Consider the following 14,260-nt stretch of genomic DNA (forward strand, 5'->3'; position numbering starts at 1 on the left):
TTACTTTTCTCTTTTTTCTACAAATTTTAAGATATTATCAACAGCAAAACATACCGGCATCTACCTGATCTCACTACTATAGTAATCCAGCCATAGAAATGTTTATAAAATGAAAATCTTAAATTTTATATAACGAGTTTCCTTCGTTTCCTAGCTAAAATTGCCGATGCCATAGCTTCAAAATATTACTACCTTTTCTTTAACATGTTCACTAGCTTCAAAGCTGCCCACTTTTACCTAAAACTAAATTAAACTACATTTATATCAGCACACAATCATTGGCAAGGCCGCAAGGTTACTGGAAGCCATGCAGCTCAGCTACCTTCTCCTTAAGCATCGTACAAAATCTGCACGGAGAATATTCGAAAAAAAGCTATGTGAGCTTGCAGTATCACGTTGTCATGTAGGAGCGTTAGGCTGTTTGCGATCAGTCGGATGACGCTTAACCTTAGCGTCTATTTGTACAAAAGCTCCGTGGAGTCTTGTGCTTCATCGGCGTTCACCTTTATTCCAACCACTTTGGAGGTAGCACTTGATTTACGTCCTAGAAGTATCCAAAAACACATCATGAAAATGCTGAAATATAAACAGTCTAATTCTTCGAGTAGATTTCGTTTGGAACACATCGGAATCGAACGCAGTAGCCATTGACATGAAGACTGCGTATAGACAAATTCAGTAGAAAATCGTTGACGCCCACACATTTTAGAAATAAGGTCTACTGTTCTTCTCATAGCGACAATGGCTTGAATCATGGCCTGACGTTAAGAACGGTTAAAACGAACCAGCGTCTTCTTAGCATTTTAACATAGTATTCACCCTTATTGTCCCGCAGGAAACTCTCGAAAGAAATATCTAATATCCTCAAAGTTTGACGTCATTCGCTGCTAGTCCTGCGGCTCGAATCGAATAAGCTGGCGGGTAGATTTTTGGCATGTTTTAGGTATGGTAGTTAGGTCATTAGGGACTACTTCGTACGGTAGGTAGCCAAACATTTCTAAAAGTAGACCCTTCATAGCACAACTAATTGACTTCTTTAATTACGAGAACAAGTGCCATGGTTATTCTTTATGCAATCAAAGACAAAATCAATCATTTAGAAAAAGATTTTATACTACATGCCGGCCGGCGTTCCAATTGAGACCTCCCGAAAAATGGGGGACTCGAGGGTACCAGCTGCTTGTTTTGACATCTCCCGCGTACATACAGATTATTTGTGATGTACAGTTGCTTTTTATTATCGTCGAACCGAAGTTTATATCTTAATTAATTAACGATGTCGGATCAAATAGACTTTGTTGAGATATATAATTCCCGAAAAAAGTGCCGGAAAGACGAAAACGCTAGAGGGCACATAGAGATGAGACGATGTATTCTTGCTATGCTGGTACAAGTACTACTAAATCGATTTTTCTGCAGCTCGTGTAACGCACGATCGTATGCGGGAACGAACAACAAATGTTGAGCAGCTCGTTTTGCCTCCTTTTTACGAACTGGGATTTCTTCTTTAAAGGTCTTCGTAGGTCAGCACGTTCGTTGTTTTATCGACAACTATAAAACACAGACGTAACTTCACAAGCAAGCTATACCTGCTTCCCTAGTCTAGTGGCAACCCAGCCCCTCCATTTCGACAGCGTATGAACAGTACGAAAAACAGCCGAAAAAAGAGAGAAAAAGTCCACGTAATACTGAATGAGAAAAATAGATATAAGCCCTTCGAGGAAGACAAAAAACGTGAACGTAAGAAATAGCCTCGTACTGTACACATACAGTCTCTTAAACTAACCGTCATCTCTGCACTTCTACATTCTTTTACCCGGTATAAAATTTGCCACTTTTATGCTCGTTTTATCTTTTCATGGAATTGTAGCTGCTGTTTGCCTCGTTCTGGGAGTGAGAAGCGAGGCTTGTACGGTCGAATCGGCGGCAGTCATCTTCTATCTACCGCAACTATAGAAGAATAACAATAACAGTAGTAATGAAGTTCTGACGTTGCGAAGTTTCTTCTTTATGCGGAAAAGAAGATACAAGCTTCTTACGATCTTGCTAACGTTTTTAGCACACCGATTCTTTAAGCTCACCGGTTTCTCTTGACTGTTACCGGTCCATACGCTTCACGCGCATATCGCGATTATGCACACGTACGTGAAGTGACGTGTGTAAGCGGAACACGTTAACAGTGATAAGGATGACACCGACTGGCTTTTGCTCCTCCGAACAGTTTTGAGCGTTGTTACATACTTTTTAGAGAAGATGCAATCGTATATTGACATGAAAGCGTCGTAACGGGTAAAAGAAACACACATAAAACCGATTCAATCTTAAATAATAGTATACTTTATTTTTCACATTTTAACTTTATGCTACATCTGGCTATTACACCGTGTACTTACAAGGTTAGCCTCCCCATCCCTTACCACCACCCTTCCTTCCGGCGTTCACCCATTTATTCTATCCCGATACTCGACGGCCTTTGTAGTTTGTTTTTTCTATTCTAGTTGGAGTTACTTTTGCTGGCAATCATTCCCTTCTGGCATGAGTGCTAATCCTCTGGCTAGTTCGTTCGCCTTATCTGTCTCAATGTGCGCCATGCCTTTAATCTGCATGAGAGATAGATATACGTACACTTATAAAGATGTCTGCTTGTCTCCAGAACACACTGAGTGTGTCACCTTCGGCAAACTGTTGTGCCATAACTTCCTAATTCATTGTTTCATCCCTCTGCTAGTCATCAGGCAAATATTCGACTATAATTACTTTAACCCCACTTTGCCTAGATCTTTGCCATATCATTAAAATGGGAGCTGGCTAAGTATATCTAACTACACAATACGCTACTCTTTCTTTTGAAAAATGTCTTTCTTTTCCTGTACATCGTCACTGGCTGTTATTTCTCACGTCGATCGAAAATATCAACACTTTGTTTGAACCGTACTTAGTCCGCGTGTTTGTCCTGTCGCACGATGTGTTGACATGCCGAAGAACTAGCATTGGCTAAGTCTTTTTTTTTTCGGTCTTTTGGGCGCTTCAACTAGCGCTACTGCGAAGCAACGTACCCACGTCGACTATAGGGCAGTAGCTTAATTTACTTTACTTAGCTAACTACTCGGTGTCGGTCCAATCTTCGCTTCCTGCATGCGCACCATGGTCCACGCGTGGATCTCAATAATTGCTTCCTCCAAGGTTAACAAGAAAGTTACCATCGATCCTATTCTCGCTCGAGTACGCTCATTTTCCGCTCTAGGCTGTGCCTCTCGCCTTTGTCCGATTGGACTCCTTCGGGCCTACTTGCGTTTGAACTTAGTTCACTTGTTTTCTAGCCGTCCTTTGCTTGTTTCCAATTTTCAATAGTGTATAAAAGCGAATTTGCCCAGACGCCACTTTGTTGTCATGTTTGTATATGAGTGCATGGTGAGTGAGCGTGTCTGTGTTTGATGCCTTTATTAGTAATACATATGCTCGTTGCTCTCCGTCTATAGTCTATTCTTAGTATCACTGTATAATCGTATGAGTGTATATTGGATTGGATGTAAGTGTATTCTACTGTGTTCTTGTTTCGCCGATGGGATCTGTTGTTTGGCACAGAATGGAAAGTAAAGTGGACTTGGATAGTTTTAGAACGATAGATATAGATATATATAAAAATAGAAAAAATAGAGATAAGAATTCGGCACTGGGGTCATAATGCTACTGGCCGTAGAAATGGGGACGGACAAACAGGAACAGTATTGCTGCATCGGATGGCGGAATAGCGAGAGGTAAAGTCTACTAAGCAGAAAACGTTGGCATGCGCGTCGGTTTTCTGCTTTTCATTCGACTAGCGCATGCCTTACGCTTGCCGTTGTTCTGGGTTATACTCCTTTCGTGGTTACTCATGCCCTATGGGTACATCTAAGTGAGTGTGTACAACGAAGTTATTCATGCGGGCAGTGCTCGTGAAACTTTAATGGGTGGGTTAGTCAAAGCCCAGGAATTTCCATCATTTCGTATGAAGACTATGAAATTATAGAGGTTCAGAATAAAGCTTTGGAAACAAGTTTTGCATAAGCCTAGGTACACATGGCGTGTGCTCGTGTTTTCATTCATAACGGAGCTCTGGCTATTACGCCTGATCACATACACCATCCATAGCACTTCCTATCTTGGCAGTATTATCACGCATTGGCGAATCTACATACAGCCATTGAAGCTCGTCATCAAATACTTCTATAATGTAAGTATGTTTATGTGTCCTGTATTGTATGTTGCAAGTTGAGTGTGCCTGTACATTTGGGCATTATATATATATATATATATATATATATATATATTAATTCTTTTAGATCCTTTCTTTCTAATCTACGCTTTTTTTTCTCTTCCCGAATCCAAACTCTGATTACACTAAACGGTACATTTCGTACCTTTACTGATTAGCACTTCGTAAACGTATTTTTGTGCATGAGGTTTTCTTTGGGTATAATACAGTGGCGTGTGCCGTACCTGTAGCGTGGGAACTATCGAAATCACGCGTCACGGATGTCAAAGTGTCTAAGAACAGCGGAAAGAACAAGCTGCTCGTACTGAGTCAACACTTTTCGCATCTCTGCTCTCTCGCACCACTGTCGCTATTTACCCAGACCAGGTCCGAGAGATGTGTATCGCTTACTGACAGCCTATGGCACGCTGTGATGTTGCGTCTAGAAAGCGAGGGTGACGCTAGTCACGACAATCACATACAGTAGCAACGTTGTAGGTCCAGCCGCTAATCGCAAATGGCTGGTCGAAGCATCTGAGGCGAATATTCGTTGTTCGAATACCTCTTGCGTTTTGGCCTCAATGAAACGGGACGAGACCGGTGCAGCACCTTTGTTAAATTCACTTGATAATGAGGCTGAAACAGAAGAAAGTGTAGTAGACAATCTAATTAGCGTTTGTATGAATTTCACATCTGTGTTCGAATTTACTTCTACGCCGCCTCAACATACACAAGCACGATACATGCTCAGAATAATCTAGAAAACAAATGATAATATATATATATATATATGGGTGTATTGACATTTCCAACAAGTTTCGGGTATATTTCCTATGTGAGTGTCCTATATTAAATTATCATCTGCGAAAGATAGTACCCACAACAACGGTGTGCGTAGCCATTACCGATTATTTTTTACCGCTGATTTGAGTGGAAGAGGTGCATTTGAGGTTTGAGTAGAAACAGAAACTAGAAGAAACGCATTTGGAACCAATGGAGGCAATTTGCAAATTCTAGAGCGTAGAAGACATTTGCTGTATCACTCGGGCTTCGGCATCCAGTTTGCTCTAGTGCAGATGTAAGTCTTCATATTTGTATATACGTATGTGGCTTGCTTGCTGTCAAATTTATTTAGCTCAGTACGGCACTGTGCATCTCGCTTTTGAGACAAGCAGCGTATGTCAAGAAAGCACCCGTCGGAGAGAGAAAATGGCAGAGTCGAGAACAACTATAGCCACAGAAAATAAGAATGAGGAGAAATACTAAAAAGAAATTGCATGGAGAAAACGCAAATTCTCATAACCCTGCTACGAACGCCTGGTAAACGTCCGTTAGATTGTTGGGCCTCAGCCGAATTCTCCAGCCCAGCACAATGGAGAAATCAAGCCCTAAAAAGCTTCTTGGCGAAAAAAATCTACGATGTTTGCTATAGCTGCTGTTGCTGCTGCTGCTGCTGCTGCCACCGTTGGTAAGTGAGTTGGAAGAGAGAAAAGACTGCGGTGCAGCGTGAAGCATAACCCCTTTCCATATGGCCTATCTTGTCTACGAGCAGGCTCCAACGGTAAAGCACGATAGAGTAGATATACTGCTCGTTTTTTGCTTCTGTCTGTCTCTTCTCGACGGTAACACTCTTGATCCACTCAACGCTTTCAGAACCATTCCCTGTAGAAGGAAGACACGTTGTCGAGATCGCCGCTGGCACGAAACGGCAGATAATGGGACAAGGGGTCTAGAATGAAACACAGAACAAACCATGGAGGGACCCACTTTTTCGCCTTGATACGCGCATCACTCTCTGGTGTTATCGTCCAGTGTTGTGCTACAATAGCGGCCATATTGTTTTTGTCAGCCCGTTATTCAACTCAGGCTTGCGACCCGAAGCCTCGTTTTTTTCTGACCCTGTTATCTCCACAGAAAAGTTGCGGAAAGACTGCATCAGTTGAGCAGTACGGTTTTTTTTTTTTTTTTTAGAAATTTTCATAAATCTAGCTTTACGCTGAAATGAAAGTTTATTGGGTCACAAAGTCTGCCTTAATGAAGATGCGTTACTTTAGCATTTTCTGTAAATTATTTGATATCACTGCCGCCTACGATATCGGCGTTACGTAGAGCGATATACTCTCCTTGTCCGGAAAGAAAATATTCCAGGGCAGAACGATATCGAATCGAATAAGGGCGAGCAACTTTCCAATACGTCTGTACGTATAAGATAACACCACCCTCTTCCAACGACAAGATTGTGTAGACAGCGAAGGACTGCGAATCGATCCATTTGTAAAAAACGAACCCTATATATATATATATATATATATATATATATATATATAGACACGGTATTTCGAAAGTTATTGGCGAAACTATTGAAAATAACAAAAACCTAAATAGATAGATTTGCCTCGTATATAATATGTCAACTGGACAGTTACACCTAACGTAACAAAAATTGAAGTATCAATGAAGACCTACCTTTGTTTAGTTTGAAGAAATCGTCATCGAAGCGTACCTTGAGCATCGTTGACAGTTCTACACTGTAAAGGGCATTTGGGTCCTTGGGCAGCGTCGCGGGGATTTCGCGTTTGCGCCGCCCATAACCCAACTGACCATTGCCACATGGAATCTGTGAATAACGAGTATTAATTGATGAATGATTTTTGTTTTCACAGTTAAAACGTTTGATTTGCTAACCGTGCCACAAATTATGCCAAGTTTTTATCCTTCAAAACGTGAGAGTGTCATACATTTATTCTTCGATTTTTCAGGATGGCGTTAGCGTCTCACTGCTCGCCAGGCGAAAGATCGATTTTAATAACTGGCGTTTGCAGCATTCTATATATTCTTTACAGAACTTACTTAGGCAATTTATAATGTTTAATAGTTAATAATAAGATCTTGCGGGGCACTAGTTACTATTTCTATTTGTCTTAATTGTAGTGCTAGCTTTTTGTTGAGTGTAACTTAAACGGTTCCCAGTCAGCTTGCTCTACTCATTTGCTTAGCCTATTATCAGAAATCTGTCGTTATCTGTTCCTACACACACTAGAACAAACCTCTGAACCTAGAGCGGATTCCGGCGTACAATGGGAAGGAGGACTAACCGATATGTCAAATCCAAACGCAGTTGCCGAGGACAGGCTAGGCAAACCCCTTTAGCTGTATCAAAACAGCCAGAAAGTGCACCCCCGATGCATTAACCTACGACGAGCTAGAATAGATAGCCCATCAGTGTATTCTCGGCGGCTGGAGGTAGTAGGGTATGCCTACTTTATGCAGAACGCATCGCATGTGCAATGCCATGCGTCATTCCCTCTTTCATCGTTGTTCTCATGCATAAACGACCAGCCTCTATGGGAAAACTCAACCAACCGCCTACCGCGTTCTAAAGACGAAGTCAATGAGGCTCTTTGCGCCATCACTAAAGCTAACCGTAATGCTGCCACAGATCGCAGGGGATTTTACGGGATCCGGCTATATCGAGGCTATACTGCTGCTCTATCTACGTCGAGCTGTATATGCAGCCGTGATCCGACTACTTTACAGAATGTGTGTTTACCCTGAATGCCGCAGCATAGCTGAGTTCGTGCGCGATGTCCATACTCGTAGACTGACAATGACTCTGACCGGGCATCAGTGTATAAGATATGGCGGAAGACTACGAATATGGAAAAAGTATAGAGGCAGCAGCAGTAACATAAGCGCATATGTAGCAGACATATGTACGCTTAAAATACGTTAAAAAAATCTTACATACATAGATATCTATGAAATGAGATGTTTTATGTGCACAGAGGTAGGTTTTCTATTGCTGCATTTGACCGAACTGCCGGCCCTCTTAGCATTACGGATCTTTCTTCTTCTGTCCATTTTCAAACGAGCGTAGTAAAAAGCACAACACCAATAGTAATAATAACACGTTGCTTTCTGCCATCGGCACTAGCGTAAGCGTGCGCCCAGTCAGCTAGGCAAGACCATGACTGCGCAGTAGAAATACGTTTACACGTAGACAAGACGAAAACATATATTCGATGATCATTAGGATTACTAGCCTATTAGAGTGCACTATAAGAAGCCCTTATTTTTGCCCAATACCTTCCAATGAATATCCTCGGTTCGTTTAGGTATGAAAAATAAATGTGGACGCATACACACCCACACGGAAGGCAAGTTATCGTCAAGCTGTTTTCCATTGTTTAGAGTTATTTTGCAACCGTCTTAGCAAAATTCGTATCATTTTTTATCAAGCACAGCTTGTATCTACAGTAGCTTATATAATTTCACGGTTACACTGTTATACCTGAACACGCATGCATAGGCAGGCATGAGAATGTGGGAATGCAGTATTCACTAAAAGATGTATGCACCACTGTAGAACTTCACAGGTTAACATCATAACTACCCGTAAGAACACCAAATGACACTAACCCGTTGTCAACTTTAAAGATACAAATAGGCGTATGTGATACGACATTCGTACATGTATGTTTAGCTTATTTCTAAATTTTCGCATGCCCCTTAGTCAAGCAATATGGCTTGTTTTTATTTAGAAAATCAGGCTTCTTGTGCGTTATTTGCGAGTAAAAACGTTCCGGCAGCGATAACGCCTTATTGTTTACCCCGTGCCAACAGGCTAAATGGTCCCTGCCAGAATTATTTCTATTATCTTATTGCGACATTTGTTGTTTTAAAAGCTGCTTGAAAAGCTTGTTGAAAAGCTACTTCTCGCTAGTACTAGGTCTAGGAAAGAGAGGTAAGGAAAAAGTGCTATTTTATAGAAGAGCCATTCTGGGGTAAGTCGACACTTCAAACTAGCGAATTATTTTGTTACGACGTTTCACGACGTCGCTGTCCTATGTTTCACTTACGCTGGATGACAGTATAATTCTTATGCACAAAAAAACGTAAACTGAGAGAAAGGCTGTATGGATGGATGGTCGCGAGACTAGATCTTGATCTGTAGAAGATTAGACATGGCTAGCGACGCAAATTTGTGACAAGCCCTTTGACGCGATACACCCTTTTTGGAGAAATAGATACTTTGTTCGCCAATGAACACTGAAACAGAAACAGGGTGTTTTCAACCACCTACTAAGAGGAATGGTTGGCGCTTTATCTTGCAGTAAAATACAATAAAAGTATTCGTTCTAGACTTGATCATAAATGTCTACAGCATAGATTACAATAGTTGTTCGAGTTACTTTGGGTAACGTTCTTCATGGGTTGTCCAACGAGCGTGTTCATTTTTCAAAGTGGTAGGTACTTTCGCTCACCCAAGCCGCCTCAAATTGATACCCAAAACTGCCATCTCAAACGAACGGGGTCGTCGATTCGAAAACGGAAATATTTCATAGAATTCACGCCGTGCCGTAATAACTTACCCCTTTACATCTATTTATACATATGGACACCGTCCCGGAGAACATCACGTAATTCGACTCGGGGAATTTAAATGCTTTAAAAGATGCGCTAAGTGTATCTCCCCCGTCAGGCGTTTCGAAATTCGAAAAGATGTATGGATCAATCGAACATCTGTAATAAAAAGTTGAAAAAAAAAAGATAAATGCATTACCCTAGCTACAAAATATGTGCTACACTAATACTTTACGAGAACAAATAGTCTCCTGCAAATATGTAAAAATATCTACAAAGACAAAACGTTTAATAAACTGAAAGCAAAATTGCAGAGAAGTTACTTTACAGTATATCGTGTATAACAAGTTGTTGGTGATGAAAAAATTTCACTCTGCTATCCAGTCAATGAAAAATAAACACAACTCTAACGACTCATCTAGAAATGTGCATGAATTTAGTTAGCAAAAAAAATTACGTCATAGTGTCTTACCCATTCATAATGATTACTTCTTCTTGTTTTCCTGCACTGTCGGACACCTTCAGGAAAGTGCTCAAAATCCCGTAAGTTGCTGGAAATTTTAAATGTCCTGAAGTTAGATATAGTTATCTTCACAGAATTGTGTGTCTTAGTTTTTGCCAATGAGGAACTACTCGGTTAAACTACGCAAATGCATACGAACACTTTTCAAAATCGTGCAATTTGTTATCGATACCAATGACCTCAAGAAGATTAGGTGCGTAGTACACACGCATGGCAACCTGTATTTGGCCCATTGCTAACTTTTAATTAAATAATGATACATAGATAAAAGTTAAATGACAGTGCGGCTGGTAGTCGGGAAGACCTATTCAGCCCATTAGTCAATTGGAGTTCAGTAGCCAGATGACATATTTTTATATCCCTCATTTTCTCTTGGGAAGCAATTCACACATTGATCAGATAATGTGGGTTTCCGTGTCGGTTGAGGCCATTGGCGACCAGCAGACGATATTACTAAAATTGAAAGCTAGAAGCCACGAGGTAGCAGACCCACAGAACACAACCACACTTTCGCTCCACTTCAAGCCGACGATAGGGTCAACTGTGATTCTTCGAATCGTTCATTCGGTGGGTGCCATTGGTCGTTGTCGTCGCCATCGCCTTGTCCTCCTCCATCCCTTGAAATGATAGTAGTTGTGGTGGGAGCAATGGCTAATAGATTGTTTGACCCGATACCGACTATCGGTAGCCTTTGTTCCCGTGTAGACTTGCCAAGCAATCACAATCCACCCACCGGCCACTGTCCTTTCCCTCTCACTCCCGTACCTTGATCTTCTCCTACGTTTACTCCCAGAACCGAAATCAGCTAACAGCTGGCATTACTTTCGGCGTTATTGTTCCCCTGGTGATTTGTACCTAAACCAGCACCTGTTTGCTGCTCCTGTCTACTTAAGTTAACCCACACATTAGCCTCTCATCCCCTTTTCCCAAAAAAAAGAAAGAAGATAATGGCTAGAAAGCGACATATTCTTGCTAAGTGATAAGGATTATTATATTTGCATAACTGGGTAACGTTGTTGTATCGTATATATAATAGTAGGTGCGATATATGTATAAACATATGTACATATATATGCTGCTCTCTAATAGAGAACTACAAGATTAGTGTTCTATTCAAAAATGTATATAGTCTATACTCACATTTGCTTTTCTGATCAAGATAGATAACCATTTCTAGTGGCGTGCCTGGTTGCACGTTGAACGTTGTGTCTAGCAACCGGCCATTCTGGCGGATACCTATCTCGAGGTAAGGTACAGGCGCATGGGCTTCGATGTACTCTGTGATGTTCAGATGACTGTTAGAAGTCGAAGTGAAGTCGCCGTGAAGTAACGATAGCAAGCCAGAATGGACCGAAACAAAATAAAAAAAAAAGCACAAAACAACATAATGAGACGACCGAAATTATTCAGCTTCATAATTCCGATCTTATATGCGCTTTTAATAAGCCTCGATTGTAAGTGTTCATTTTTATTTTCGTTATACTTAGAATCTGCTATGCAGACCTGATGTTATTATGGGATGCTGCCGTGCGAGCCTTGCCATAGAGTGAACCATTCGTTTTCCATTGGAAGCCCTTAATATTTTCTACTTTACTTCACTTTATCTAGCTCTGATATTAAAAGTTAATAAATGATGCCAGCGAAAGACTGCTAGTATTGCTGCTCGTTTGCCGTATGAAGAAAAAACAAGCGCAGACGACGCTGACCAGGAAACAGGAAACCTCTCCGTTCACCGTTCGTTGAAACAGAGGACCAGCAAACGGTTTGCATTTACTGTTGGCAGCTAGGAAGAATGTCTTTGTTGTTACACACAGCTCATTAGCTTTGACGGCGATTGCAGCAATGGCACAGACCAGTAAGGTAAGCCTCCGTCGACACCAAATAGAAGACGGTGGCGAGAACAGCCGGGTGACGTCACTGAGCGCCGTCAGTCGCTTCTGTCCAAAACACAAAGCAAAAGGAGAAGGCTCCTGACACCAGGCCAAGAAGTCGCGCATCCTGCTTCGCCTGCTGCTCGTTTCAGACTAGCATCGATCACCACCACAAAAAGACCCATAACAAGGACGACGTGGCCGGACCAAAGCGCACCAGGATGTACGGCAAAGCAGACTCACCCAACCTTGGATAACGACTAACAATCGTCCAGTCGACGAAGTTCTCTTCTGTTCTTCTTCAGTTATTCGCTCGCCGCCGCTTGCCTTCGCTATTTCCGTAGGCTTACTTTCTTTCCCGAAATCTGTATCGTGTGTCTGTCAGCAAACGGTATTTTGTGTGCCTCTTTCCGCGCCTTTGTTTACTAAGCCTGGGTACGCAATGTAAGAAACCTAGTAGGCAACGGAGTGGCAAACAACGAAGTGGTTAGGCCGGGAACTGGAAGGCTGAAAAACCGGCACTGAGCCCGTGTAAGGAACTTGGCTTGTTTAACGTGTCGGCTAGGACTAGGCTGGCTGTTCTCGTGACGCATCTCAACCTGCAGAAGATACTACGTTCTACTGTGTTCGCCCCATGGCGTTGGTATTTTCCTCCAGCACCATCCTTATATTCCCTCTCTGATTGTCTCTCTTCCGTGACCACTGTCCCCGGCCTCGTTTTTACCGCCCTCTCATACCAGTCAAAGCCAATGCAGCCTCTTTTTTTCGGCCTGCCCTTTTTTGGTCTGAACTCGGTTGGCTCAGGTAGGCATCTACAAACTAGTTTCTCTTCTCTGCGAATACCGAACATGACGAAATACCGGATGCGAATCTGTACTTTGGCCTCATTTGTTCGTTACGCGGTGCCTCTTTCGTTTGCTCGTTCTTTCGCCCAGTCGTTGCCACATTTCCTATGGCGACACACGGCACGTCGTTGTCTCTTGCAGTATCCACCTGCTTGTTTCTGGTTACTTTCGCTGCATCATTCTGCTCCCACCCGCTACAGTTTGATACATGATGTACTTTGTCAAGGAGCGCCTAAGTGCGGACACGAACGCAGAATCAAATACGAACGACCCAAGGAGTTCCAACGGTTGTTGTCCCAGAGAGAGGCGCACACACAGTTGCCTCCCTCGGGGACGAAAACAGGGCACACGTATAGCGAACGGAATTGGGGAGAAGCGGCTTGGAGAGACGAAAGTACTACGGCTTTTCTCGGGCCATGTCAGGATCTGCAAGAGAGAGAACGATTTCGTTTTTGCTTGCCGCGCTTCAAGCAGCGGAAGAAAGCGCTTTTTCCCATTCGCCGTAGAACAACGTCTTTCTCATATCCAACCGAGCCAATGGGAGAAAACAGGGACTTAGCGGAGAAGTGGGCGAAAAGTTTTGCTGCCTGGTGGACAGAGTGCAAATCAGCGCTGATGACCACTACGACTTGCCTGGCTAGCTTCGATGTGCGGCTTTTCCAACTGTTATACGACTGTACTGTCAGTGTGTGGGTTTGTTGGGCCACTGACGATGCTCTGCTCCTTACAACTTTCAACTGGACGTCACTTTGTTACACACGGCTCCACGTCATAGGCCTCGCGCTTAATGACGTTCAGTGGTTTGGCCAATAACGTCGTTAGCTGAAATGTAGAAATGACAATGGCGACGGTGCTGATTGTGACTGACGACAATGACGGCGAAAAATTGCAAATTTAGTCCGTTTAGAAACTATGCTGGTTGTTGTGGGAATAAGCGGATAAAGCTAAGCACGCGATGAACAACGAGTGCTGCGTGATTCTGCTTCGACGGACCAATAGATGGCAGCTGCCGATTGCCCTACGGGGGCACCTCAAACTCTCTCTGTTGTGAGACGAGCTATTCATTCGAACGAACCAACTCCGTATTGCCCTCGAGAAAGTTGTTTCGCTCACTATTTTACCGGATGCTCGTGACGGGGCGAACGACGTGATTTGCTATCGAATGGGGAAGAGGGTCAACTAACCAGACTACAGCTGCAACGAGCACGACATTCCATTGACGTCGCTCTGTTCGTCGCCATATTCAACGAGATCAACTGCCGAAGCCGTGTCATCCAACCAAGCCAACCAACTAACGCCCAGTCAGCCCAACAGCGAATACACTGTTCTCTTGTCGATCGCCGGTCGGATAGAATATAGGCTGCCGGTGCAGCCACCATCTTATACTACACAGGGCTTCTACCCCTTTTTCGTATATTTCCCC

General features: G+C 42.7%; 1 protein-coding gene across 2 annotated transcripts in view; it reads right to left on the bottom strand.

Annotated features, from left to right (window-relative positions):
• Positions 1–2,314: 2,314 nt before the first annotated feature.
• LOC111262076 (uncharacterized) overlaps positions 2,315–14,260 on the bottom strand; it is a 120,760-nt gene continuing 108,814 nt past the window's right edge. For both annotated transcript variants that reach the window (XM_086968955.1, XM_022836057.2), the window contains exons 6-10: positions 11,262–11,416; positions 10,071–10,149; positions 9,607–9,757; positions 6,701–6,851; positions 2,315–4,870 (exon numbers count right to left, since the gene is read on the bottom strand). In XM_086968955.1, coding sequence (XP_086825081.1) covers positions 4,677–4,870; positions 6,701–6,851; positions 9,607–9,757; positions 10,071–10,149; positions 11,262–11,416 — 730 coding nt within the window. In that variant the 3' untranslated portion in view covers positions 2,315–4,676. The remainder of the gene's footprint in view (positions 4,871–6,700; positions 6,852–9,606; positions 9,758–10,070; positions 10,150–11,261; positions 11,417–14,260) is intronic.

Source organism: Varroa jacobsoni, unplaced genomic scaffold (genome assembly GCF_002532875.2).
Source record: "Varroa jacobsoni isolate VJ856 unplaced genomic scaffold, vjacob_1.0 scaffold_626, whole genome shotgun sequence".
Lineage (NCBI taxonomy): Eukaryota > Metazoa > Arthropoda > Arachnida > Mesostigmata > Varroidae > Varroa > Varroa jacobsoni.